The sequence below is a fragment of the Heteronotia binoei genome, chromosome 3, assembly GCF_032191835.1.
Source record: "Heteronotia binoei isolate CCM8104 ecotype False Entrance Well chromosome 3, APGP_CSIRO_Hbin_v1, whole genome shotgun sequence".
In the NCBI taxonomy this organism is placed as follows: domain Eukaryota; kingdom Metazoa; phylum Chordata; class Lepidosauria; order Squamata; family Gekkonidae; genus Heteronotia; species Heteronotia binoei.
In genome coordinates this window covers 175,023,992-175,050,277 of record NC_083225.1, presented here as the reverse complement: position 1 = coordinate 175,050,277, position 26,286 = coordinate 175,023,992, and the positions used below count along the sequence as shown (strand labels likewise).

Here is a 26,286-nt window from a genome sequence, read left to right as displayed (position 1 = left end):
ATGTCTTGTAGCTCTCAAAAATCTAATGTTTATTTTATGTGGCTCTTACATTAAGCAAGTTTGGCCAACCCTGTTGTAAACCATTTTGGATTTTTTAAAAAAATGTAACAGCAATCTAAAAATCTAGACTGGGGTCCCCAACTTTTTGAGCCTATGGACACCTTCGGAATTCTGACACAGGATGGTGGGCACAGCCATAAAATGGTTGCCGTGGGAGGTTGAACCAGGCACAAAATGGCCGCCATAGCTAACCTTCATTCACACAGTGAAGATCCTTGTGCTGAGATGACAGCTTTTTCCAAAGCAGTGTTCATAAAAATCTGCTCAGCCAATCAAAATTCCAGTGGCCAATTCAAAGCCTTTCAGGACAAAAGGCCCAGCCACTTTCTAACAACACTTGGTGGGCACCAGGAAAGATGCTGGTGGGCGCCATGTTGAGGACCCTAATCAATAAGTTAACTTAAAGGAAGATTGTCCCAGACAGTGTTTCCTCTAAGCTGAGTTAGTGTGAGCTAGCTCACCGTTTTTTAGCCTCCGGCTCACACATTTTTGTCTTCGCTCAGGAAAAACGGCCCCAGAGCAAACTAATTTATGCAGCAGCTCACAATCTGAATGCCAGTAGCTCACAAAGTAGAATTTTTGCTCACAAGACTCCACAGCTTAGAGGAAGTACTGGCCTCAGGCCACTTTTAACTCTTAGAGTAATTCCCAATAAGGTCTTGAGTTTCCTTGAGAAGCCATCCACTCACCAGCTGGAATCTGTGCCCAAAGCTCAGCCATTCCTTCTCCACAAGGACCTCGAAACCTCGTATCGTCCGGTAGTAGCCATCCAACATGAGCATAGCCAGAGACGTGAGCTGAGCGGTCCGATCCCAGCCGTCGCTGCAGTGCACCACTACCGAGGTCTTTCCTGATTCTACCTTGTCGGCGATCCGAAGGGCCCCCGCGAGAATGAGCTGGGTTAGAAGGAGCGTTTGTTGATTTTAACATTCATCCCCAATGGGAAACTGCTTGATGCTAGATCATAGCAAAGAAGAATGTTCTGTCGAGCCACAACCAACTCACGATGTCCATGGGAGTTTCCAGGCAGGAAACAAGCAGAGGTGGCTTTTTGTAGCAGGAACTGCTACAGGGCTTTTTGTAGCAGGAACTGCTTTGAATATTACGCCACATCCCCTTGATGTAGCCAATCCTCCTGGAGCTTACAGGAGGCCCTGTACTAAGAGCCCTTTAAGCTCTTGGAGGATTGGCTACATCAGGGGTGTGTGGCCTAATATGCAAAGCAGTTCCTGCTACAAAAAAAAATGTCCTGTGCAACAAAAGAGTCCCATGGATAGAACTGGAGAGTAAGCGTAATGCTCCATGTCGAGAAAGCCTCTTCTTCACATTCAATGTCAATTTCATATATTAAAGATAAGAGAATCACTCGCAAATATTCAGCCTGTTTCCTTTTTATATGCGCACAAGTGCTCACAGGTACAAAAATGATCCAAAAAGAGGAATCAGGTCCAATGCACACTTTATAAGACCTGGTATCCCTACTCCCAACAGATTGGCTCACAAACAGTATTCCTCAGCTTCACAGCCAAAATTCTTCAATATGCAAAAACCATACAAACAGCAACAGACCAAACTGGTCTGAATATACTGTTTTGCTGGACAGCTTTAGCTGAGCTTCTTCTTATCACTGAAATCCCTTTCTCCAATTTCATTTTTTTTTTGTATAAACATTTTATTTTAAAAGATAACTTTTAACAACTATTATCTATCAAAACGAATATCACAATAGTATGTGTGACCGTCACAATAATTAAATAAGTAATATAAGGACTTATTACCATTAAAGGAATAACCTTTTTCTTCCAGTTTCTCACAAATATTCTCTATTGTCTCTTCTTACTTGCGTAACATCATAATCTATGAAACTGACATTGAATGTGAAGAAGAGGCTTTCTTGACATGAGCATTACGCTTACAAAAAAAGTCCTGGCAACCCCAGCCCTTTTTGGTGGTCTCCCATCCAAGTACTGACTGTGTCCAGCCCTGATTAGTTCCCAAGCTCTGATGAACCTGCAGGGGTGGAATTCTAGCAGGAGCTCCTCTGCATATTAGGCCACACACCCCTGATGTAGCCAATCCTCCAAGAGCTTACAAAAAAGAGCCTTGTAAGCTCTTGGGAGGATTGGCTACATCAGGGGTGTGTGGCCTAATATGCAGAGGAGCTCCTGCTAGAATTCCACCCCTGAGCCTGGGTTAAGTTGGGCTATTAGTATGTACAACTATAGTCCCATCTGTAAGTACAACTAGAATGGAGAAAGGGAACACGAAAAGCGGGAAAATTCTTCACCCCTTTGCTGGCATGAGAACATCTAAGCTTTTATCTCACACATGCGCCTCTGGAATTGAAGTTAGCGGTCAAACAGATGGTCTCTGACCATCTACAGGAGCTGCAGTGACTGCATCTGAAAAACATCTAACGGGAGTCACACACACAGAGAGACATGTGAATGTACACAACTGACACACCTTGATATGTTCTAGCCAGTGAGTGGATTCCAAATTAGACAGCCAGTGCAACTCTTCGATGGTGGGATATACAATCTCCTTGAGTTTCCTCAGCGATTCTCTCATGACATGGATATTATGGATGTCCAGGAAGACCAATTCCGCATTCTGATAGGCATCTTCACTTTCATAACCACCTCCTTTGGCCTGCGTTAAAAATGCACATTGGACCCTCTAAGAAAAGTGCCGCAAACTGCAGCCTCAAAGTCACTGAGCCGCACTATCTATCTGACTTCCCGTGGTTGTTAACCATTACTATGGGAGGCCCTTCTCTGAATTCCATTTATAGTTACATGTGGGGAGAGGCAGGGTCTTTTCTGTGGTAGCCCCGTAACATTGGAAGAAGCACTGCAAGATGGCAAATGAATATATCTTAATTTTTTAAAAAAGGAAAATACAAAGCCTTGATTTATAGATTGTTGTTGATGAAACAGAGTGGAGTTTTTCGTAAAAAACAAAAAAACAAAAAAACCCCCATTACTTTGTTTAGGTGTTTTAATTCTATTTGTTTATCATGATGGTGGAAAATGCTGTCAGGTCACAGTGAACTTATGGTGACCCCTCACTTGGTTTTCAGGGCAAAAGACGAACAGAGGTGGTTCATCATTGCTGCTTTTATGTAGCAACCCTGAACTTCCTTGGTGGCCTCTCACCCAAGTATTAACCAAGTTTAGCCTCCAAGTCTAACGGATTAGCTTCCAAGATCTGACGAGATCAGGCTAGCCTGGGCGATCCAGGTCAAGCCTTGTTTATCATACATTATTCATTTTGTAAGCCCTCTCAAGCTTTAGAGAAAGTGAAGACCAGATACTTTCCCACCAGGGGTGGAATTCTAGAAGGAGCTCCTTTGCATATTAGGCCACACACCCCTGATGGAGCCAATCCTTCAAGAACTTACAAAAAAGAGCCTTGTAACCTGCTAGAGTTCCACCCCTGCTTTTCCCCACGCAAAAGCCCCTGTTCTTTAAGATGAACAGAGTAGCTCTGCTCGGTTTACCTCATCTCAGAAAGTCTGAACAAGGGAGGTCTAATCATAACAAAGGCTATGTCCAGATGTTACAACAAACTACTGTCTCTCTGAAATGAGCAGAAACATGGCTTGTTTGCTGTGCTTGTAGCAGCCTCCCTCCTCACCCTGGAGAGCAGTGTGCAGCTGAAGGCTTCCTTGGTTTGGGAAGCCTTCGATCAAACTCAGATTTGCAGACATCCAAATCTAGGTGGTTGTTAAAATTTCAGGTTCGACCTCCAGTTGGTGGGAAAGGAACAAACAGGGAGTTCACAGGGGCATGCTAACATGGGTTACGTCCCCCCCGCCCCAGACCTCAACAGATCATATTGGCCCCAGATTTGATTATAACTTTTACAAGCACTGCTAACAAATCGGTACACGACACCTTCCTAACCAGTGTAGATAGATTCAGGTGGGTAGCTGTGTTGGTCTAAAGCAGGGGTGGCCGAACTGTTGCTCGGGAGCCACATGTGGCTCTTTCACACATATTGTATGGCTCTCGAATTCTCGACCACTCCGTTGGCTGGCCATTTGTCCCTTTAAGTCACTTCTCCAAGGTAAGCCAGCCGGTGGCTTGGAGAATGCATTTAAAGTTGCTTTCTTTCCACCTCTCCCTCTCAATCTATTTTCCTTCCTTCCTTTTTTCCTTCCTTCCTTCCTTCCTTCCTTCCTTCCTTCCTTCCTTCCTTCCTTCCTTCCTTCCTTCCTTCCTTCCTTCCTTCCTTCCTTCCTTCCTTCCTCCCTCCCTCCCCTTCCCTTCCCTTCTGCTCTCAAGACATCCGACATTCATGTCTTGTGACTCTCAAATATCTGACGTTTGTTCTACGTGGCTCTTACGTTAAGCAAGTTTGGTCACCCCCAATCTAAAGCGATAGAACAAAGTTTGAGTCCAGCGGCACCTTTAAGACCAACAAAGTTTTATCCAAGGTATATAGGCTTTCGTGTGCAAACTTTGAATAAAACTTTGTTGGTTTTAAAGCTGCCGCTGGACTCAGGCTTCCTTCTAGCCTGGTCATGGAGGGTCCCAACATGATTTGCCAGGTACTCTCTTTGACTTTGGGTTAGGTTTTTTTGGGTCTGGTCTATTGTTTTTAACGTTTTTCCTGTTATCTTAAATCAATTTTAATTCTTTATCTATTATATTTTCTTGTCTTTATACTTGCAAACCGCTCAGAGAACTTCAGCTACGGGTGGCAGGAAATGAAACGAATTAACAATAGCAGAACCACCACCACGGCCGAATGGCTGGGATATCCAACCTTATTGGCTACAGCATTCACACTTGGCCTGGCATCGAAGATGAAGATCTTGTGAGACTGAGCGTTGGAGTCCATGATTGCCTGCAAGTACTTCTCATCTTCTTTGCTTCTCTTGCCACTCACGCCAACCATCGGCTGGCTGCAGCGCGTGATCGTAGCCTGGCTTTCCGGGTGAATCCAGGACAAAACCTGGAATGAGAAAAATAAAGATCAGCAAAGGTAGAGAAGTTGTTTCATTATTTCACTCTATTTTGGGCTGTGCTCGTTAACAAATCTGATTCCCAAGACTGGGGCAATGAAAACCACAAGAGGTATAATTAAATTGTAAGACAATCTCCCCCCAGTTCTTCCATACTGTCACTGACTCAATTCTACCAGCCCTTCTCACAACACACAGAAACTCATGGACATGTCTTTACTAGGGTTGCCAGGTCCAACTCAGGAAATATCTGGGGACTTTGGGGGTAGAGCCAGGAGATTTGGGGGTGGAGCTGGGAGACTTTGCCATTCCCTAAAAACATAGCAGTGCAGTTCCCCTGAATACAGTCTTCAATTCCTCCTCCTCTTTTTTGCATTCTAATGGTTCCATAACAGCTGAACTTCCGTTAAAATGAAAGTGAACTCTCTCTCTCACACATACACACACACATATACACAAAGCAGACAAAATAAACAGTTTGCATGTCCACACTTCTGTGATCTCCCTGGGGCAATGGTATAGCTAGCTTTACTCACCAGAGTTGCTGAATGTAACCATCTGCTATATTTCAGTCAACTTACGGAGAGAGAGATCTAGAGGAGTGGAGTTTTCTTCTATTCCATACTCAGTTTCTAGTTAACTCTTTACTATCCCTTTTACTATGCAAACAGCTTCTGAAAGGAATGCAAAATGAACACAGGGACTGGGACCTCTGGCTTTCTCTCTCTCACACACATGTGGCTCTTCCTGCTCCCCCACTCCCGCAGTCTTGCTGGGATTTAAAGGCACGCACACATCCTCCAAAACAGAAGTAGTTGCAAGCTTCTGCTCTAAAGATACATCATAGCTGTTGGGGCGGGGCTTCCCCCTGTCGGTCAGCTGGCAGGCAGCAGGGAAGAGCCTGCAAAACTGGGGGATTCCCCTCCTGGACCTGGGGACTGGTAAGACTATTCTTATACAAGACTGATATAATACCAAACTTTATAAAAGAATCTTGGGTTCACATAAGGGAAATTGCTGAGTTACAAGTTATTACAACACTCAGAACAATGGAACCCTTGGGACTTAACAGCAGGAGTGGAATTCTAGCAGGAGCTCCTTTGCATATTAGGCCACACACCCCTGATGTAGCCAATCCTCCAGGAGCTTACAAAAAAGAGCCTTGAAAACTCTTGGGAGGATTGGTTACATCAGGTTGTGTGGCCTAATATACAAAAGAGCTCCTGCTAGAATTCCACCCCTGCTTAACAGAAAGTCCAGAAAAGGGCAACTAGAGTGATTAAAGGGCTGGAGCACTTTCCCTATGAAGAAAGGTTGAAACGCTTGGGACTCTTTAGCTTGGAGAAACGTCGACTGCGGGGTGACATGATAGAGGTTTAGAAGATAATGCATGGGATGGAGAAAGTAGAGAAAGAAGTACTTTTCTCCCTTTCTCACAATACAAGAACTCGTGGGCATTCGATGAAATTGCTGAGCAGACAGGTTAAAACAGATAAAAGGAAGTACTTCTTCACCCAAAGGGTGATTAACGTGGAATTCACTGCCACAGGAGGTGGTGGCGGCCACAAGCATAGCCACCTTCAAGAGGGCTTTAGATAAAAATATGGAGCAGAGGTCCATCAGTGGCTATTAGCCACAGTGTGTGTGTGTGTGTGTGTATATATATATATATAAATTTTTTGCCACTGTGTGACACAGAGTGTTGGGCCATTGGATGGGCTATTGGCCTGATCTAACATGGCTTCTCTTATGTTCTTATGTAACAGGAATATCTGTTATTACACGAACCTCATTCAGTCCTTATATCTGTGCTCCCACTAATCCCCCAGAAGGGCTATACATACTCTTTACTTTATTTCTTATTTTCAAGAGTAGATTAGAATAGTAGATTGTAATGTAATGTAATGAACAGTAAGTAGAATGTAACATAATTTGGAATGATAGATTGGAATGCATTTATCTGGTCTAGATGCAGAGGAGATACACTGCGCAACCAATTGTCCCACCTCAAAGAAGAGGATCCTATACAGTTGCCTCCACGCTTGAGAGGAGAAGGATGCAGTGTTTTAGCAGGGTCTCATTTAATTACTCTCGGCATCCCACAATTAAGAAGAGTACATCTGTCCATCAATCTCCGATTTTGATGTATTTATTTCCCTCACTATGTTTCCCCCTAGAATTATACTCAAACAAATGGTGACCATATACACTAAGCTTATTATTCCAGTTTGATCCTTGCATCTGTTATATACCTTTGTTATGCCCAGCTGTGGAATTCTAGCAGGAACTCCTTTGCATATTAGGCCACACACCCCTGATGTAGCCAATCCTCCAAGAGCTTACAAAGCTTTTTTGTAAGCTCTTGGAGGATTGGCTACATCAGGGGTGTGTGGCCTAATATGCAAAGGAGCTCCTGCTAGAATTCCATCCCTGGTTATGCCATATGCTAATTTGCTGCTCACCCTCTGCCTATATGTATGGACTGACAACTTCCATTTCAATGTGTCTGAAGAAGTGTGCATGCACACAAAAGCTTATACCTTGAATAAAACTTTTTTGATCTTAAAGGTGCTACTGGAATCAAACTTTTTTGGGAGTTCACATGGTCACTCCTCTTTTTGCATGCTTCTATTCCCTCTCCTCTCTTCTAGCTTTGCAGCAAACCATAGTTTCAAAGCAAGTTTCATTAACAGAAGGGGTTTCTGTCAGTGGAACTGGGTTTTCTTACTTCCCTTGTCTCCAAAACGATAAACTTGGAGGACAAGGGACCCCTAAGGACAGCATGAAGGGCAAACCGGACGTCTGCGGTAGAAGGGAAGGAAATCAACAAAAATTGCCTCCCATCTGTTAGTGGAAACCTATTGTTGGATCTGTCCCATAATGTCCCATTATGTCAAACAAACCTTAGTTTGGCGGCAAAAATCAGAATTGGAGACTCTGTGAGGTTCAGCATGAAGATCTGCACACAAACTGCAGTTTGCACCAACTACAGCTTGCCTGGTTTAAATGTAATTGTCATTTGCCACAATAAATAAAATCAAGACAAAGGCTTGGCTTCCAAAGAGTTGTGCAATTATTGTGCCACTTCCTAAAGGGCTTGCATTTTTCAAAATGCAGCCTTCCTTTCCATATTAGCAAACTACTCTGGATGTCTATAAAATGTTCAGAAGCACTTTGGATATGTTACTGGCAGTCTCCAACGCAAAGATTTTTTTTAGAAATGCCAAAAAAGTTCTACTAAGCATGCCCAAGTCACTAGATCTTTAGATCTCAAGGAAAGGTTTGTTACTCTGTGACTGTGGTTTGATGTCATGAAGCAACTTCGTGATATGAAATGAGCCAGAATGTCCTTAGATTACTCCACATTCTCTAGTGCAGTTTGAAATGAATGACAGTTTGCGGTGACATCGGGTAAAAAAGACAAACGGTGGTTTATGGTGTTGCTTACAAACCAGGACTAAACTGTGGGCTTTGCAGACTAGTGAGCAAACCAAGGTTTGTCATTTTACCTACTTTGGATGCCACAACAAATTGGGATTCATCCTTAACCAGGAAATCTCCAGTTTCCCACCCACGTGCAAAAGGAAGAAGAAGGGGGAAAGAGAGGGAGAAATGGACGAGCCCGAGGACCTCTTGGTTCATAAGAACATAACAGAAGCCATGTTGGATCAGGCCAAAGGCCCATCCAGTCCAACACTGTGTCACACAGTGGCAAAAAAAACCCCAGGTGTGATCAGAAGGTCCATCAGTGGAGCCAAGACACCAGAAGCCCTCACCTTGTTGCCTCTCCCAAGCACCAAGAATACAAAGCATCACTTGCCCCAAACAGAGAGTTCTAACAATACGCTGTGGCTAATAGGCACTGATTTCATTTGTGACATCTCAGTAGATCTGTGGGCTTCGTTTATTAGGTCTTCCTGGGTCTAGCTCTGTTGCTTCCTCTTTCCCTCTTGCCTGGCCATTATAAAGCTATCCCCAGAGACAAGCTGAAAGTTGCCTCCTCTGCCATACTTACAGGTAGGCGCCCTCTAGATCGGAATGCCGCCACTCTCTTCAGTTCCTCATCAGGAATATTGGCGGGAACGGCTAAGAGGGCAGGATAGGTGTCGCAAAGTTCGCAACGCTCATTCACCTTTGTCAGTCTCCAACTTTCATTAGGGATACCCTGAAATGGAAACAGCAGCAAAAGAGAAAATTGCTCTGTCTAAACAGCCAAGGCTGTGCTGTGGTCAGTTTCATCTCCTGAGCCTCCTTCATTGCTCTGGACAGGGCCGGATTAACAATTAGGCCAAAGAGGCACTGGGCTATGGGCCCCCACACTGTTAGGGGCCTCGGGCTGGCTCCCCCCACCATTTCCCCCCTGCTTGCAGCCCTCCCAGCCAGCCTGCACAGCCAGCAACTGTGCTGCTCTTTGCCTGACTTACCTGGTGCGGCTGCGCTGGGGTTGTTGCCAGGTTTGCCTCTCCCACACAACTTTGTTAAAGGGGCTTTTGAGAAGGTGCCTGCAGGATGAGACTGCAGCGGGGGCCATGGGTGGTGGTGGTGATGGTACTCCAAGATAATTTGCAAGGGGGCCCCCAAGATTTTGACTCCACAGGGTTTAATCTGGCCCCGGCCCCGGAGGACAACCCCCTCCCCCTACTCTCCAGAATCAGGCTCTGAAGTCTCCATTTCTTTTACAGGTTTGTTCTCCCTGCAGGCAGGAAGTGCTTTCTGAGGAAAGGTTTTACTTATCATATTGTGTTTTTTTCTTTTCGTAGTTTTTATTTCCAGCCTACCAGATTGAATAGACAAATTTGGTTTCTTTTCTGCTTATAAAACAAAGCCCCCTTTGTTTAAGAGTCTTCCCCCCACCCCTTGTTTTTCCGAGTGGTAATCTGAATCTGGGCCTTGGTATACATGGAATCAGGGCTTTTTTTTTGTAGCAGGAACTCCTCTGCATATTAGGCCATGCCCCCCTGATGTAGCCAATTCTCCAAGAGCTTACAGGGCTCTTAGCCCAGGGCCTACTGTAATCTCCAGGAGGATTGGCTACATCAGGGGTGTGTGGCCTAATATGCAAAGGAGCTCCTGCTACAAAAAAAAAAAGCCCTACATGGAATGATCCAAACAGGTGCCCCAATATACCCATTTGTCCTGTGCAAGCAGGGGGACACCTTTGCATATCTTCGGGACCGCCTCTCCCCATATGAGCCCCCCTGGGCTTTGAGATCATCTACACAACATCTTTTCATGATCCCTGGTCCTAAGGACACCTGGCTGGCCTCAACGACGGCCAGGGCCTTCTCAGTTGAGGCCCCTACCTGGTGGAATGAGCTCCCGCTGGAGATTCGGGCTCTGTGGGACTTACCTAAATTTCACTGGGCCTGTAAGACGGAGCTCTTCCACCAGGCTTTTAATCTACCAGGTGTCCTCTGAAACCTTCCCCCAGCACTTCATTATCCATGTGCTTGAGTTGGGTCAAGGGTTTGAGTTACAACCTTAAGTGTTGTCAATGACCTGAAGCTGTGTAATGTGGTGTTAACTAGCTGAAGTCATACCAGTTGCTGAACTGTGGCCTCTGGCTGTATTATTGTTGGAGTTATGACCCTCCATTTATGTCTTATGTTTATGAGATATTTTAAATTTGTTGTGCTTAATTGGATGTGTTTTATTTATTGTTATTGCAACGTTTTAATGTTGTAAGCTGCCCTGAGCCCGCCTTGTGGGATAGGGTGGGGTATAAATTGCAAATTGAATTTAAATTTAAATTAGGGCCTCATAACGTGTATACTGATTTTGGTAACAATATTTACAGGCATTCTGTTATTATGTTTATCCTTTATGGTAAGTTTTAAGGATATAAAGCTGCAAGTGTACAATGGATATTTCTTGGTGGATAGGGTGACACATCCCAGATGTTTGCTGGTGGGCAGAGGGAATGGGGAATTGGGAGAAACACCAAGCATCCTAAGTTACTATAGGCATGTTCAAAGGTTACAGATGGGCAATCTGTGGCAAGTAATCTCAGCCTGAGATGGCACATCACACTTCCAAAAAGACACAGGGATTGAGGGAGAGCAAATTCTTAGTCATCATTATGAAAACCTTCTGCCCCATCTAGACTACTTCGCAGGGCTTTTTTTGTAGCAGGAACTCCTTTGCATATTAGGCCACACACCCCTGATGGAGCCAATCCTCCTGGAGTTGACAGTAGGTTCTGTACTAAGAGCCCTGTAAACTCTTGGAGGCTTGGCTACATAAGAGGGGTGTGGCCTAATATGCAAAGGAGTTCCTGCTACAAAAAAGCCCTGCTACTTCAGCATCCCACCAGCGGTATCTGTACCACTGGCTGTCAACCACGGCTATGGAGTACTTAGCATAATAATTAATCCAGCTCGGAGAGAAATTAAGAGAGTGTGTTTATTTGACCTGTTGATTGACCTGAGGTTTCTGACCCCTGAAAAAAGGATGTGGGATTACAGAAGATCACACTTTGCCATATAAAAATGAGTGCTGCAACAGTACGGAGCTGGAACTGAAGGACTTACCTGTCTTCTATACTCCAAAATAGGATCGTAAACCTTCCAACCATTTTCTGGGAAAACTTCTTTGTATTCAAATGCAAAAAGGGACTAAAAACAAAAGAGAGAGAAAGAACATTCAGCTCTTTCCAGCTTATTTTACACTCTATTTGGCGCTTCAAATAACAATTTCCTCACATCCTTTTTGTTTCTATAATATTAAAGCATGAAAGAAAAAGCAGAGAGAGAGAAAGAAACTGAAGCTGTCTTTGTACATTGTAATTAGCACATCAATGTACATTTCTCCATTTTCTTTTGTTCAGCGGTCTATTAACTTAGAAAATCACCAGAGGGAAAAGAGGAGAAAAGGACTTGAAGGCTTTTTGTAAAGAGAGACTGAAAAGAAGCCTTCCATGAAAGCATAAATATGGTGCAATCTTTCCAACCTGCATTACAGGGCGGCCCTTTTGGTCACGTTCACATATTTGCTCAGAGGCATGAAACCGTATATTTTTCTCACTTGAAAAATATCCAGGACAAAACTTGCCTCCCTAAGTTACAACCAATTAAATAATGTTTTTAGACCATCAAATACATCATGTACTTTTTTTTTTAAAAAAAGAATCAATCAAATTGAAAAGCGTTTGTGTTATTATTAGAGTCTCTGTCTAGGTCAGAGATGGCCAAACTTGCTTGACTTAAGAGCCACATAGAATAAATGCCAGGTGTTGGAGAGCTGCAAGGAAGGAAGGAATGAGGGCGGGAGGAAAGGAAGGAAGGAGAAAGGGAAGGAAGGAAGGAGAGAGGGAAGGAGGGAATGAAGGAGGGAGGGAAGGAAGGAAGGAGAAGATATTGGATTTATATCCCACCCTATAGCAGTCACAATCTCCTTTACATTCCCCCCCCCCCCCACAACAGACACCCTGTGAGGCAGGTGGGGCTGAGAAAGCCTTTACAAGAAGGAAGGAAGGAAGGAAGGAAGGAAGGAAGGAAGGAAGGAAGGAAGGAAGGAAGGAAGGAAGGAAGGAAGGAAGGAAGGAAGGAAGGAAGGAAAATAGATGGGGTGGGGAAGAGAGACATGGAAAGAAATCAACTTTAACTTTAAATGCATTCTCCAAGCTGCCAGCTGGCTTGGCTTGGAAAAATGATTTAAAGAGACAAATGCCTTCTCCAAGTTGACTGACAGGGCGGTGGGGACTTTGAGAGCCACACAATATGTGTAAAAGAGGCTCATGAGGCTCCCGAGCCACAGTTTGGCCACTCCTGGTCTAGGACTTATTTGACATACCAAAGCAATTTATTACAGTAAAGCTCCTACTTATTGGGTTGGATGAACCTACTTATTGGATTGGATGAACCACAAATAAAATGGTGATCCCAGATGATATCTTCTGCCTTCTCCTTCCCTGTGCACTCTTCACTCTTTAACCATGAAAACCTGCTCTTGGGGGACCATCTGAGAACAGGATGGATAAGTAGGGTTGCCAGCCTCCAGATTGGGCATGGAGATCTCCCACTTTTACGACTGATCTCCAGCTGGCAGAGATCAGCAGCTCCCCTGAAGAAAATGGCGGCTTTGAAGGGTGGACTTTATGGCTTTGTACCATGCTGAGGCCCCTCCCCTCTCAAAACTCCATCCTCTCTTGGATCCAACCCCCAAAGTCTCCAGGTATTTTCCAACACACACTCGGCAACCCTAATGGATAGACACAACAGAAAGAACTGGCTGACATCTCTTCTGTTTTTGAGTAAGTTCTTCCTCAGTTGGTGGAACAGCTCACACAAGAAGGGATTTCTACCGATTGCTCCTCAGAACTATCCCCTCTGCATCACATCCAGGTTTTTTTTTCCTGGGGGAATGAGTCGGAATGGAGTTCTGGAACCTCTTAATGGAAACAAAATTCTCAGAAAATGTTTAAATGTTCATGAGGGAGATCCACGTGTTTCCTAGGGTTACCAAGTCCAATTCAAGAAATATCTGGGGACTTTGGGGGTGGAGCCAGGAGACATTGAGGGTGGAGCCAGGAGCAAGGGTGTGACAACCATAATTGTACTCCAAGGGAGTTCTGGCCATCACATTTAAAGGGACAGCACACCTTTTTAAATGCCTTTCTTCCATAGGAAATAATGAAGGATAGGGGCACCATCTTTTGGGGCTCATAGAATTGGACCCCCTGGTCCAATCGTTTTGAAACTTGGGGGGTATTTTGGGGAGAGGCACTAGATGCCATACGAAAAATTTGGTGCCTCTACCTCAAAAAATAGCCCCCCTCCAAGCCCCCAATACCCATGGATCAATTCTCCATTATTCCCTATGGGAATCGTTCTCCATAGGGAATAATAGAGTGCCCAGTAGACATTTCCCTCCCCTCCACGCTTTCTAAAGTGGGGGGAGGGTCTCCAAACCAGGGAATCCCCTGCCCCCTCCCTCTCTCACACACACAAATACTTACTGGGTCTTGTTCCTGCAGAACTTTACTTGCTCCGAAAATGAAAGCAAAACAAAGGGAGGGGCCGTTTTCCTATGAAACTGTTACTGACCCTTTCCCATGAAGCCCTTCCTGTTTCCTGCTTCCTGCTTAGCCTTAAAGGCACACATTTTAAAAACGGACCTGTTTGCAGGTTTTTAAACCTGCAGGAGCTCTAAAACTACATGGTGACTGTGGGGGCGGGGCTTCCCCCGATGGCCAGCTGGCTGGGGGTGGGGGGAAGCCTGTAAAAACAGGGGATCCCCCACTGGGACCTGGGGATTGGGAAGCCTAGTGTTCCCCCTTCATTTCCCTCTTGAGAGTTCCAGCCCCTCTTTTTCCAGAAAAAAGGCCCTGATCACATCCCATTCCGCTCCAGTGGTCCCTCAACTCTCAGGGCCAAACCAGACATGCGAGTTTATAAAGAGTTGGGTCTGGGTTCCCCACAGCAGCTGTGGGGAGTGGTTGTTAAAAGATAAACGAGCTTGGATAAATGAGCTATTTGAGCTTGGAAAGCTAGGTCAAAAACTATACTGGATAGGCTTGACATAGGCTTCCCAATCCCCAGGTCCCAGCAGGGGATCCCCTGGTTTTACAGGCTTCCCCCCTCCCCCAGCCAGCTGGCCGGCGGGGGAAGCTCCACCCCCACAGCCATTATGCACCTCTAGGAACGATTCCCATAGGGAATGATGGGGAATTGATCCGCGGGTGTCAGGGGCTCTGGGGGGGCTGTTTTTTGAGGTAGAGGTGCCAAATTTTCCGTATAGCATCTAGTGCCTCTCCCCAAAATACCTCCCAAGTTTCAAAAGGATTGGACAAGGGGATCCAATTCTATAAGCCCCAAAAGAAGGTGCCCCTATCCTTCATTATTTTCTATGGAAGGAAGGCATTCTAAAAGGTGTGCTGTCCCTTTAAATGTGATGGCCAGAACTCCGTTGGAGTTCAATTATGCTTGTCACACCCTTGCTTCTGGCTCCGCCCCAATGTCTCCTGGCTCCACCCCCAAAGTCCCCAGATATTTCTTGAATTGGACTTGGCAACCCTAGCTTGCCAATCCCCAGGTCCCAGCGGGGGTTCTTCCACTTTCCCAGGCTGCTTCCCACCCCCAGTCAGCTGGCCGGCGGGGGGAAGCCCCGCCCCCAGAGGACCATGTGCATTTCTACCTCCGGAGGCTTCAGTCTCTGATTGAAAGGCTTCCTCTTTGGATGGTGTGTCTGTGTTACTTTGAAGAAGTTGGCAGCAACTCGTGAGTAGAGTGGCCAATTCCCCTTCAGAGTCGCCAGAAACCCGGGGGGGGGGGCGGGAACGTCTGCTGAGCATTATTCTCTATGTGGAAATTGATTCTCATAGGGTATTATGGGGAATTCATCTGAAGGTTTCGGGGGCTCTGGGGAAGCTGTTTTTTGAGGTAGAGGCACAAAATTTTCAGTATAGTATCTAGTGACTCTTCCCAAAGTACCCCCCAGGTTTCAAAACGATTGGACCAGGGGGTCCCATTCTATGAGCCCCAAAAGAAGGTGCCCCATCCTTCATTATTTCCTATGGAAGGAAGACATTTAAAAAGGTGTGTGGTCCCTTTAAATGTGATGGCCAGAACTCCCTTGGAGTTCATTTATGCTTGTCACACCCTTGTTCCTGGTTCCGCCCAATGTCTCCTGGCTCCACCCCCAAAGTCCCCAGATATTTCTTGAATTGGACTTGGCAACCCTAGTACTGGAGCAGAGATGTTTCCCCATTTTTGCTGCTCCAGCACTATTCTGGTGCAGGAAAATGGCTGGGGTGGGGGTGGGGGGAGGCAGGAAGCCTTCCTCCCACTTCAGCAGCATTCCAAGTACAAATTGGCTCTCCTTTATTTCTTAACAGCCATTCTCAAAGCTGCTGTGTAGCTGCAGGGAATGTGGGCCTGACACTTTAAAAAAGCCGCACATCTAGTTTGGCCCTCAGGAGAGGCTTTTCAGCGGCACAAGGAAAAATAGGAAGAAGCCCATTCTCTGAAGGATCAACCCATTCTCTGAAGGAAAGGCCAACCATCTTTTTTCATCCCAGGTTTCTCTTGAGAAGAAGGAATCTCATGAGAGCTTGGGAACTGGGTGAGATGCTTGGCCTTGCTGATTTTAGAAGAGGCCTGAAGGGGCAAGGAGATAAGTTGGCTTATTTCCTCCAGTTCCTGTGCAAGAGTGGGTGGATGGGCAGGCAGGAAGCAAACTGGCAGGTGGGATAGGACACCACCCCCTCCCCCAAATCCACAGCCGGAGTGTGCTGCCTCATATGGCCACATTACAGAGCTGGCCTTGGGGTCTGGAAGGAATTTTTCTCCAGGCCGGATTGGACCAGGGATCCTGGGGGTTTTTTGGTCTTCCTCTGGGCATAAAGCGGAGGAGGGGTATGGAGGGAAGTAGTTGTGGATTTCCTATAGGGTGTAGGAGGCTAGATTAGTTGACCCTTGAGGTCCCTTCCAGCTCTATGTTTTTATGTTTCCATTTTTCATCCTCCAGTGAAGACATTTTGATGCCCAAATGCTGTGAAGAGCAGCAGAAAACACTTACCAAATGGTTTGATACTGGAAAGGCATATTTCATTAAGTTTTCAAATATGGACCTTCTGGTGCGGCCCTCGGGGCGATGAGCGAATCTCAGGTTTCGAACGTCCTGCAAAAGGCACAGTCCTGCTCTAAAGCATTGTTGAGAAACTGAGCATGACAGAATAAATGGCCACAATGATAAGGTAGCAGAACGAACAACAGAATAAGAAAACTGAGCAGAATAAGAAAAGAGAGCCAGTTTGGTATAGTGGTTAAGTGCGTGGACTCTTATCTGGCAGAACCGGGTTTGATTCCCCACTCCTCCACTTGCACCTGCTGGAATGGCCTTGGGTCAGCCATAGCTATCGCAGGACTTGTCCTTGAAAAGGCAGCTGCTGTGAGAGCCCTCTCAGCCCCACCCATCTCACAGGGTGTCTGTTGTGGGGGGTAGAAGATAAAGGAGATTGTAAGCCGCTCTGAGTCTCTGATTCAGAGAGAAGGACGGAAATAAATCTGCAATTCTTCTTCTTCATAGTAACAGAGCAGAGTGAAAACAAAGATCTTTTGGGAGATGGATCCTTTCCTTTGGAATCACATATATCTGAAGATGTTCACTTCTTCACCCAAAGGGTGATTAACATGTGGAATTCACTGCCACAGGAGGTGGTGGCGTCCACAAGCATAGCCACCTTCAAGAAGGGGTTAGATAAAAATATGGAGCAGAGGTCCATCAGTGGCTATTAGCCACAGTGTGTGTGTGTATGTGTGTGTGTATATATATATATATATATATATATATATATATATATATATATATATATATATTTGGCCGCTGTGTGACACAGAATGTTGGACTGGATGGGCCATTGGCCTGATCTAACATGGCTTCTCTTATGTTCTTATGTTTAGGAGACCACATCCTTTCTTATATGGCTTGGTATTTTGTGGGTGACTATCCTGTGACTGATAATCGGCAGAAAATTCATTGGCATTTACTGCTTTCATATGGTCTGTAATGTTTTACTGTGCATCTGATGCACTTTGAGAAGCTGTTTCAAAATCAGGGGGCGTCCTATTTGCATGACATTTTTAAATTTTAAAAAATGATAAAAGTAATCACAACATTGATTTATCTGGCATGGAACTTGAAGCCTGGGTGCTATCAGTGCGCTTTGCATTAAGGAGGTCATCTTCCAAGGAACCCCAGGATTCCCCCAGAAAATGGCTTACAAACCACTAATTCTCACTGAGGATACAGCACAGTAGGTTTCTAAGTGGCACGACCAGGGCTTTTTTTGTAGCAGGAACTCCTTTGCATATTAGGCCACACCAGTGGTAGAATTCTAGCAGGCGCTCCTTTGCATATTAACCACACACTTCTGATGTAGCCAGTTCTCCAAGAGCTTACAAAAAAAAAAGCCTTGTAAGCTCTTGGAGGATTGGCTACATCAGGGGTGTGTGGCCTAATATGCAAAGGACCTCCTGCTAGAATTCCACCCCTGGACCACACCCCCCTGATGTAGCCAGTCCTCCTGGAGCTTACAGTAGGCCCTGTACCAAGAGCCCTGTAAGCTTTTAGAGGATTGACTACATCAGGGTGTGTGGCCTAATATGCAAAGGAGTTTCTGCCACAAAGAAAAGTCCTGGGCATGGCCACTTTGCCTGGCCACTCTGCAGCTGATTGCTCTTTCCCACTCTAGCCTGAGAATTCAGAGCATACATGCAAAGTATACAAGATATCGTTATGGAGAGGGAAGGATGGAATGAAATGCAGTGACTTCCCAGAGATCGGCTGATTGAACTGCTGTTGCTATAATTATGGAATAAATCAGATAGCTGACTTCATGGAGCATGGGCTGCCCAACAACTACCATGGGTCCCCAGACAAGGATTTCCCTTAAGCCTCCTCATTATACCCAGGGGTCATTTCATAGAAAAAGAGGTGCCAGAGCTCATTTGCAGAACTCACTTGCATAACTCATTTGCATATGCCACACACCCCTGACATCACCAGAAGGTGGACTAAATTATATCAGCTCAGCATCTACCTTAAAATGCTTCTTGAATTATAATTGCCATAATAAAATCGTATTCCTATCATACTTTTTAAACTACTTTCTCCTATGTGGCCACAGTGGAATCAGGAAGATTTCCATCTGTCTGCTTTATAGGTTTTGGTTATTTTCCCCTTTTTTTGCGGGAAAAATATTAGTTTGTCAAATCTTAGAATTTAGCAAAATTCTTAAGGGGTTTGAACAATGGAGCTCAGAAGCAATTATTTGGGGGGGGGGCAGGGGTAAAAAAGAAAGAGCACAATAAAATTTAGAGGTTCCAGAACTCTGCTCCTGTGAGCTCCTGCCCAAAATGAGGCCTGTTTATACCCCAGAGTGCTGAACCAAGCCCTGGCTGCAGGAAGAAGCTGAACATTTGTGTCCTCTGCTCCTTCCTTCTGGATGTCCATCCCAGACCAAAACAGCAGTTTACTGCAGAGAGTTGCTCCACAGCCCCTGCTGATCATAGGGCTGCCCCACAGAGGAGAACCTCATTTCCCCAGCCCAAAAGATACTTCTTCTCACCAAAAGGCCAAAAGTTCTAATCTTTTTCCTAATTTTTCCCCTTCTTCTCACCAAAAGGCCAAAAGTTTTAATATTTTTCTTAATTTTTCCCCTTCTTCTCACCAAAAGGCCAAAAGTTTTGACATTTTTCTTAATTCCCCCCCTTCTTTTCTCCTTGCTTCAGCTTTCCTGCTTATGGTGACAGGTTGAGCCAAATGTAGTGGACAGGGCTGTCAAGTCACATCTGACTTATGGTGACCCCAGAGGGTTTTCAAAGCAAGAGACATTCAGAGGTGGTTGGCCATTGCCTGCCTCTGCATGGCAACCCTGGTGTTTCTTGGTGGTCTCCCATTCCAAACCCTATTCAGGGCCGATCCTGCTTAATTTCTGAGATAGGGATGCCAAGTCCCCCAGGGCCTCTGGCGGGAGACTGTTTTCATACACGCTTTGCATGCGGGGCACAATGATGTCACTTGGAAGTGATGTCACTGCGCCAGCAAAGTTGTGCGTCAGCAAAACTCTATGGTTTCCCTGGACACTCTAGCAATTTGGGAGGAAAAACTCTATGGTACCATATAGGTTCCCCTCCCAATTGCTAGAGCGTTTGGTGCTCGACGTCACCGGTGTGATGACGTCACTTCCGAGTGACATCATCGTGCCGGTGACATCGGGGGAGGATCCTCCAGGGTGGGAGAACCCCCACCCGGCCCAGGAACTTGGCAGCCCTATTCTGAGATCCGATGAGATTGGGCTAGCCCAGGCTATCCAGACCAGGTGCTGTTTGCAGAAGTGCTATCTGACACTCAGGTTCTGCTAGAGCAATATACGTCACTGAGAAAACCTTGGCATTCTAGACGTAGAAATCCACGCCTCTGGATCTAGTTAGCTCTGGTTTGAGGCCTCCTACAGCCGTCTTCTGGCCAAATACATTACAGATATTTGATTTCATATAAATTTGGAACTTAATAAGTCATCACTGTGGGCTACAATACTGCCCCCTTTCACCAGATCAGATTACCTTGCACACAATCTCAAGCCCGTAAGAATTTTCGCCGCGGCTAGAAGCGCCTCCAATTTTCTCTACACGGTTGATCACTCCTAGAGGGGCGTCGAGAACAAACGGAGGATCCTGGAGAAAGTTGCAGCGTGTTAATGCAATATTTAAAACATTCTGAAGCAAGGTACCACTGTTATACAGAACTGAAATTAGCCCAGGGCACAAAGTCTAGACATAAAACAGACTTGACTAAGCTTATGAACATATGAAGTTGTCAGACCATTGATCCATCCAACCCTTTACAGTCCACTTTGGCTAGTGGCAGCTCTCTAGGGCAGCTTCTGTGAGAGCTCTTTCAGCCCCACCCACCTCACCGGGTGTCTGTTGTGGGGGAAGAAGATAAAGCATATTGTAAACTGCTCTGAGACTCTGATTCAGAGAGAAGGGCGGGGTATATATCTATGGTCTTCTTCAGAGTCAGTTTGGTGTAGCGGTTAAGTGCGTGGACTGTTATCTGGGAGAACCGGGTTTGATTCCCCACTCCTCCACTCGCACCTGCTGGAATGGCCTTGGGTCAGCCATAGCTCTGGCAGGGGTTGTCCTTGAAAGGGCAGCTGCTGTGAGAGCCCTCTCAGCCCCACCCACCCCACAGGGTGTCTGTTGTCAGAGGAAGGTAAAGGAGATTGTGAGCCGCTCTGAGACTCTGAGATTCAGAGTGGAGGGCGGGGTATAAATCCAATATCTTCTTCTTTCTTCCTACCAGTGGGGGGATTTGGGGGAGGGTGTCCCAGGATGGATGTTGGTAACATGTGATGTCACTTCCAGAAGTGATGCCATCATGCTGGCGACGTCACAAGGGGATGTCTGTTTGGGGATGGAGTTCTCCCCAGGCTGGGGCCTGCAAAAGTGGGCGATCCCATGCCCCCACCTGGGGACTGCGAAGCCTACATGGTGCCTATGAGTGTAATGCTGATGGGTGTATGTAGGGTTGCAAACCTCCAGGTGGTGGCTGGTGATCTCCCGCTATTACAACTGATCTCCAAGTGGCAGAAATCAGTTCACTCGCAGGAAATGGCTGCTTTGGAAGGTGGATTCTATGAAATTATACCCCATTGAAGTTCTGCCCCTCTCCAAGCCCCATCCTCCTCAGGCTTCATCTCCAAAATCTCCAGGTATTTCCCAACGAGGAGCTGGCAACAGTATGGCTACTGTATCGTGCAAAGGGCCTTTTTCTCAGTCCTACCACTCAAGAGCCTTAAATAGGTTTGAGCATTGAACCTTCTGCATGCAAAGCAAACATTCTGGCACTGAGCTGTGCTCCCCCACTTGAACTTCAAACAGTAGGAAAGAACTTATATAAAAATAAGCTTATTAAACCTTACCCTTTCCATGCTTTTAAAATACAGTCTGTAATTTGTCACTGTCAAGGTTCCTCTAATAGCTCCAGTAAATGGGCAGATATGAGTAACATCTTTTGCTAGGGGGAAAAAAAAGAAATATAAATATTTCCATTGCCACAATTGGTTTTGAAATCCTTTTACTGTCCCTATGGAGAGAGGGGGAGAATTCAGCTGTGGATTTAAACTGAATTCTCTCTCAGATTCCCCGAAAACAGGGTGTAGTAATGTTAACATTAACCAGACAAGGAGGACAGAGGATATTAAACTTTACAAAACTGTGGTGGAGGAAAACGTTCATGGGGGTGCTGGTAGGCAAGGAACTTATAAATTCATCTTCTGTGTTGTGTGTGACGGACAGCCCTGATGGTTATCCCCTCAATCCCCTGGAGTTGTTTTTCTCAGACATTCTAACCAACATTTGGGCTTTCTGTTGTTCATCAAAAACTTAACAAACAACCACACAAGCAGACATGGGATGTAGGGGTTTTATATAACTATTTCTTAGCCAACGATTATCCTGGCACAGAAGGAATTGTTTAGTCAACTGTTGAGACGTTGAAGTAGGATTGGGTGTCGGGTCAAAATTTTCAACTGAGATGTATTTTCCTCCATGAAATTACCTCACTGCACTTTTTTGTTTTGTTTTAAGAGGAACAGGAACACAGTGAGCGAATGGGCTTGCAAATCTATTATGTATTTAATGATCATGTTTACAAGACATAACATTGGATGTTCACCCAGGGCTCATAAATCAATCTTCCAGATATGAGTGGAATTTTTTATTGAGGCTTTACCAGCTAACAGCACTCTTGCTTCATACCATATTTGTTTCCTACCTGTAAGATCAGTCAAGCTAGTTCAGACCATTGGTCTAACCAGTCCAGAATTCTGTTTCCATCATTAGCCTACTAAATGCCCTCTTTGAGGCACACAAAAGAGCATGGAGGCCAAAATCTCTCCAGAAGCCAAAATCTCTTCATGTGAATCTCTTCTCATCTGAACGAAATTTTTAACAGAAATATTTCTCCACTGATGGCAAGCTATGTCTTCACACAACTTTCACAACTTACAAAAGGCACATGCTCACCTAATGAGCATTCAGAACAGGACTGGCTCTATGAGAAAGCATCTTGATGTGAAACGTGTACCAAGAGGTCGACAGACACATTAAAGATATATCAACCTTTGGAGTCTTCTTTTGAGGGGATCTGGTTCTTCAACTACTTAGGAGCACTTTTGTTGCCGCATGAATTTATGGACTTTATTGTCATAGAACCTACCCCTTGTGGAACATATTGTTCATAAAGTATCTGTGTATATATTTTTCTAATGAAATAGAGACTGTTTGTAATTGTTTTGGCTTTAGCACCAATCTCCACATAAGACTTAAATCTCTGGTAGGGGTATTTATTTATTTATTTATATTTAGACTTATATCCTGCCCTTCCCACCGAAGTGGCTCAGGGCGGCTTACAACATAATAAACTTACATAGATTTAGCATAAAAAACATTTACATAAGAAGATTAAAACAATAAATTAATAAGACATAAAAACATAAAAACCAGCGGTCTATTAAATGCATTTTAGTTCCATCTAAAAATTTCTCAGTGTCAGTTAGTTGTTGTAGGCCTGCCGGAAGAGGGCTGTCTTACAGGCCCTGCGGAACTGCCCTAGGTCCCGCAGGGCCCTCACCTCTTCCGGCAGCTGGTTCCACCAGTAAGGCGCCGTTACTGAGAAGGCCCGATCCCTGGTGGATTTCAGACGGGCCTCCTTTGGCCCGGGGATTACTAACAGGTTTTGTGAACCCGATCGTAGTATTCTCTGGGGAACGTGTGGGGAGAGACGTTCCCTAAGGTAGGCAGGTCCTAGGCCATATAGGGCTTTAAAGGTAATGACCAACACCTTGTACCGGACTCGGAATGTTATTGGCAGCCAGTGCAGATCCCGAAGCCCCGACCGATAGATAGATAGATATAGATAGATAGATATTAACGCTAACCCTACCAGCCAATGACTCTAGGACTGTGAGAACCAAGAAGATCTTATCTTGGGGATGCTATTCCCTGTGGCTAATATGTAGCTCAGGCATTCATTTATATCAGAAAATTCAGCTTTGACTTTACAATAATAATCATACGCACATATCAGAACTCAGTTGGTAGGTTTCTGAATGAGATGCAAAGTTGAATGTGTCCAGCCAAAAGGTGGCTGCTGGCCGGGCAAGGTCATTGGGAACAGCTAGAGTAATTGGCTTTGACTGTGCCAATGGGTGGTTCTTTGGGAACAAGAGAATTCTACAGCTTCCAGGCAAGGAATCCAACACTCTTTGAGATATCAGTAGACTTTGGATAGCACTCCACAGAACCACCCAACAGCTAGAGAGGGGTATCATTTTTTAAAAAAAACACAATTTTATTGATAACATATGGTAACCATATCCATTAATACCTTCTTTTTATCTATCCCACATGCTATTTTCTAGTCCCCCCTCCCCCCGTTACTTGACTCCCGCCGAAGTTATATACTTAAAATACTAACATTTAAAGGTACCCTTAAACCATAAGAACCTATATTCATATTCTACTTTTTTTTTTAGTACTTGATCATTATTAAAAAATTGTCCAATATCCTTTTATATTCCATTCTTCTTCTACATAACATCTAAACTTTTTCCACTCCTTTTCACACACCTCCAAATCATCGTGAGAGGGGTATAATTTTTGAGGTCCTGGCCTGCATTGTACCACTCCACTGAGCCAAAGTTTGTAAATCTCCTCCAACCGCAGAAGCCTCCAGGGCTTTTTCTTTGTAGCAGGAACTTCTTTGCATATTAGGCCACACACCCCTGATGTAGCCAATCCTCCAAGAGCTTACAGGGCTCTTCGTTCAGGGTCTACTGTAAGCTCCAGGAGGACTGGCTACATCAGGGGGTGTGGCCTAATATGCAAAGAAGCTCCTGCTACAAAAATAAAAACAAGCCCAGGAAGTCATTCTTAGAGCCATTTAAGTTGGAAGCAGGCTGGGGGGGAAACATCCCTTATTGAACCATCCCTGCGGTATCACACTGCAAGCACCTTCAATGTCAGCTGTTCCTCCTCAATCCAGTTGCTCATTTCCAAACCTGGCCTTCTTCAAAATGTTATGTAGATTTGAAAACCCTCTGGTTATGACATGAAGCGCTTCTGTTTACTTGTATGGTATCTGTTAACATGGGGATGCCAAGAAGTCATTGGCTGATACTGTGAAACAGGGGCTTCCACGGGGTCCACTGCAAGTGCATAGGTGACACCTGCTGAGAGCCATTACAAAGGCTGCTACTCACATACAATGTTCCCAGGGCTTTTTTTGTAGCAGGAACTCCTTTGCATATTAGGCCACACACCCCTGATGTAGCCCATCCTCCTGGAGCTTACAGTAGGCCCTGTAACAAGAGCCCTGTAAACTCTTGGGGGATTGGCTACAACAGGGGTGTGTGGCCTAATATGCAAATGAGTTCCTGCTAAAAAATAAGCCCTGAATGTACTCAAATCAGGTACTGATGCAGGAATGGATGACCCAGCTTCAGTGGCAAATTTTATACCTTGTGGAAAGGAACCGTAGGGCTTGGGGAACTGGTCTAGAATCCTTGCCCATTATAAAGAATCACCAGTCAGTGCCAACCTACTTAGCCAATCAGCTACAAAAAGAAAGATTTGTACCTACCCATGTCCTTAATGGTTTCTCCTGGTAGCAAAGGGGGCTCCTCCATTTCAGCCAATTTATTCGATTCTCTGAGGACCTAAGACAGAAATCCCCATAACAAGAGCATTAGTGTGGAGCGTTCATAGCTTGGTGATGAGAAGCTCACCCCTGATCAATTAGGGAACAGGTTTTTGTAAAATGTGTGCATGTATGTATGCATGTGTGTGCAAAGTGCTGCCAAGTCACAGCCAATCCATGCTGACCTGTAGGGTTTTCATGGCAAGAGATTAACAGAGGTGGTTTCCAGTTCCCTGCCTCTGCACAGTAACCCCGGACTTCCCTGGTGGTCTCCCATAGAAGTAGAGCTGACCCGACTTAGCTTTTGAGATCAGGGTACTAAATGTTTGGTGGTGAAAAATGCCACCAAGTTGCAGGAGACATATGGTGACCCCATAGGGTTATCAAGGCAAAAGACGCTCAGAGGTGGGTTTGCCATTGTCTGCCTCTGACCCTTGGGCTTCCTTGGAGATCTTCCCATTCAAAGATCTGACCCTGCTTAGCTTCTGAGATCTGACAAGATCAGGCTAGCCTCAACAGCCCAGGCCAAGGGTTGCCAAGTCCCCCATGTGTGTGCAAGTGATGTCATTGCACTGGCGATGTCGCACACTGGCTGCTCTAGGAGCTTCCGGGGAAACTCTATGGTTTTCCCAGAAGCTCCTAGAGTGGCCAATGTGTGATGTCACTGGCGCGCAATGTCACCGGTGTGATTATGTCACTTGTGAGTGATGTCATCGTGCTGGCGATCGGGAGGGGATGGCCCAGGAGCTTGGCAGCCAGGGCACAAGATGCTCAGCTGTTTTTAAATGTAAAATCTTTATCTTAAAAAGTAGGTAGGTAGGCCTTGTCTAAGATGAGGTCTCTGCTGTATCATACAACCTGCTTGAAAATGTCCAGGCATTTCCTGATCCAGAGCCAGCAGCCTTTCAGGGCTTTTTTTGTAGCAGGAACTCCTTTGCATATTAAGCCACATACCCCTGATGTAGCCAATCCTCCTGGAGCTTACAGTAGGCCCCGTACTAAGAGCCCTGTAAGCTCTTGGTGGATTGGCTACATCAGGGAGGTATGGC

The 26,286-nt window shown here is 45.3% G+C and overlaps 1 protein-coding gene across 2 annotated transcripts in view; it reads right to left on the bottom strand.

Moving 5' to 3' along the window:
- MTMR2 (myotubularin related protein 2) overlaps positions 1–26,286 on the bottom strand; it is a 73,290-nt gene that overhangs the window by 18,588 nt on the left and 28,416 nt on the right. For both annotated transcript variants that reach the window (XM_060234914.1, XM_060234915.1), the window contains exons 3-11: positions 25,181–25,256; positions 21,459–21,553; positions 20,098–20,208; positions 16,550–16,651; positions 11,563–11,646; positions 9,048–9,197; positions 4,834–5,022; positions 2,527–2,712; positions 750–956 (exon numbers count right to left, since the gene is read on the bottom strand). In XM_060234914.1, the coding sequence (XP_060090897.1) occupies positions 750–956; positions 2,527–2,712; positions 4,834–5,022; positions 9,048–9,197; positions 11,563–11,646; positions 16,550–16,651; positions 20,098–20,208; positions 21,459–21,553; positions 25,181–25,256 (1,200 nt within the window). The remainder of the gene's footprint in view (positions 1–749; positions 957–2,526; positions 2,713–4,833; positions 5,023–9,047; positions 9,198–11,562; positions 11,647–16,549; positions 16,652–20,097; positions 20,209–21,458; positions 21,554–25,180; positions 25,257–26,286) is intronic.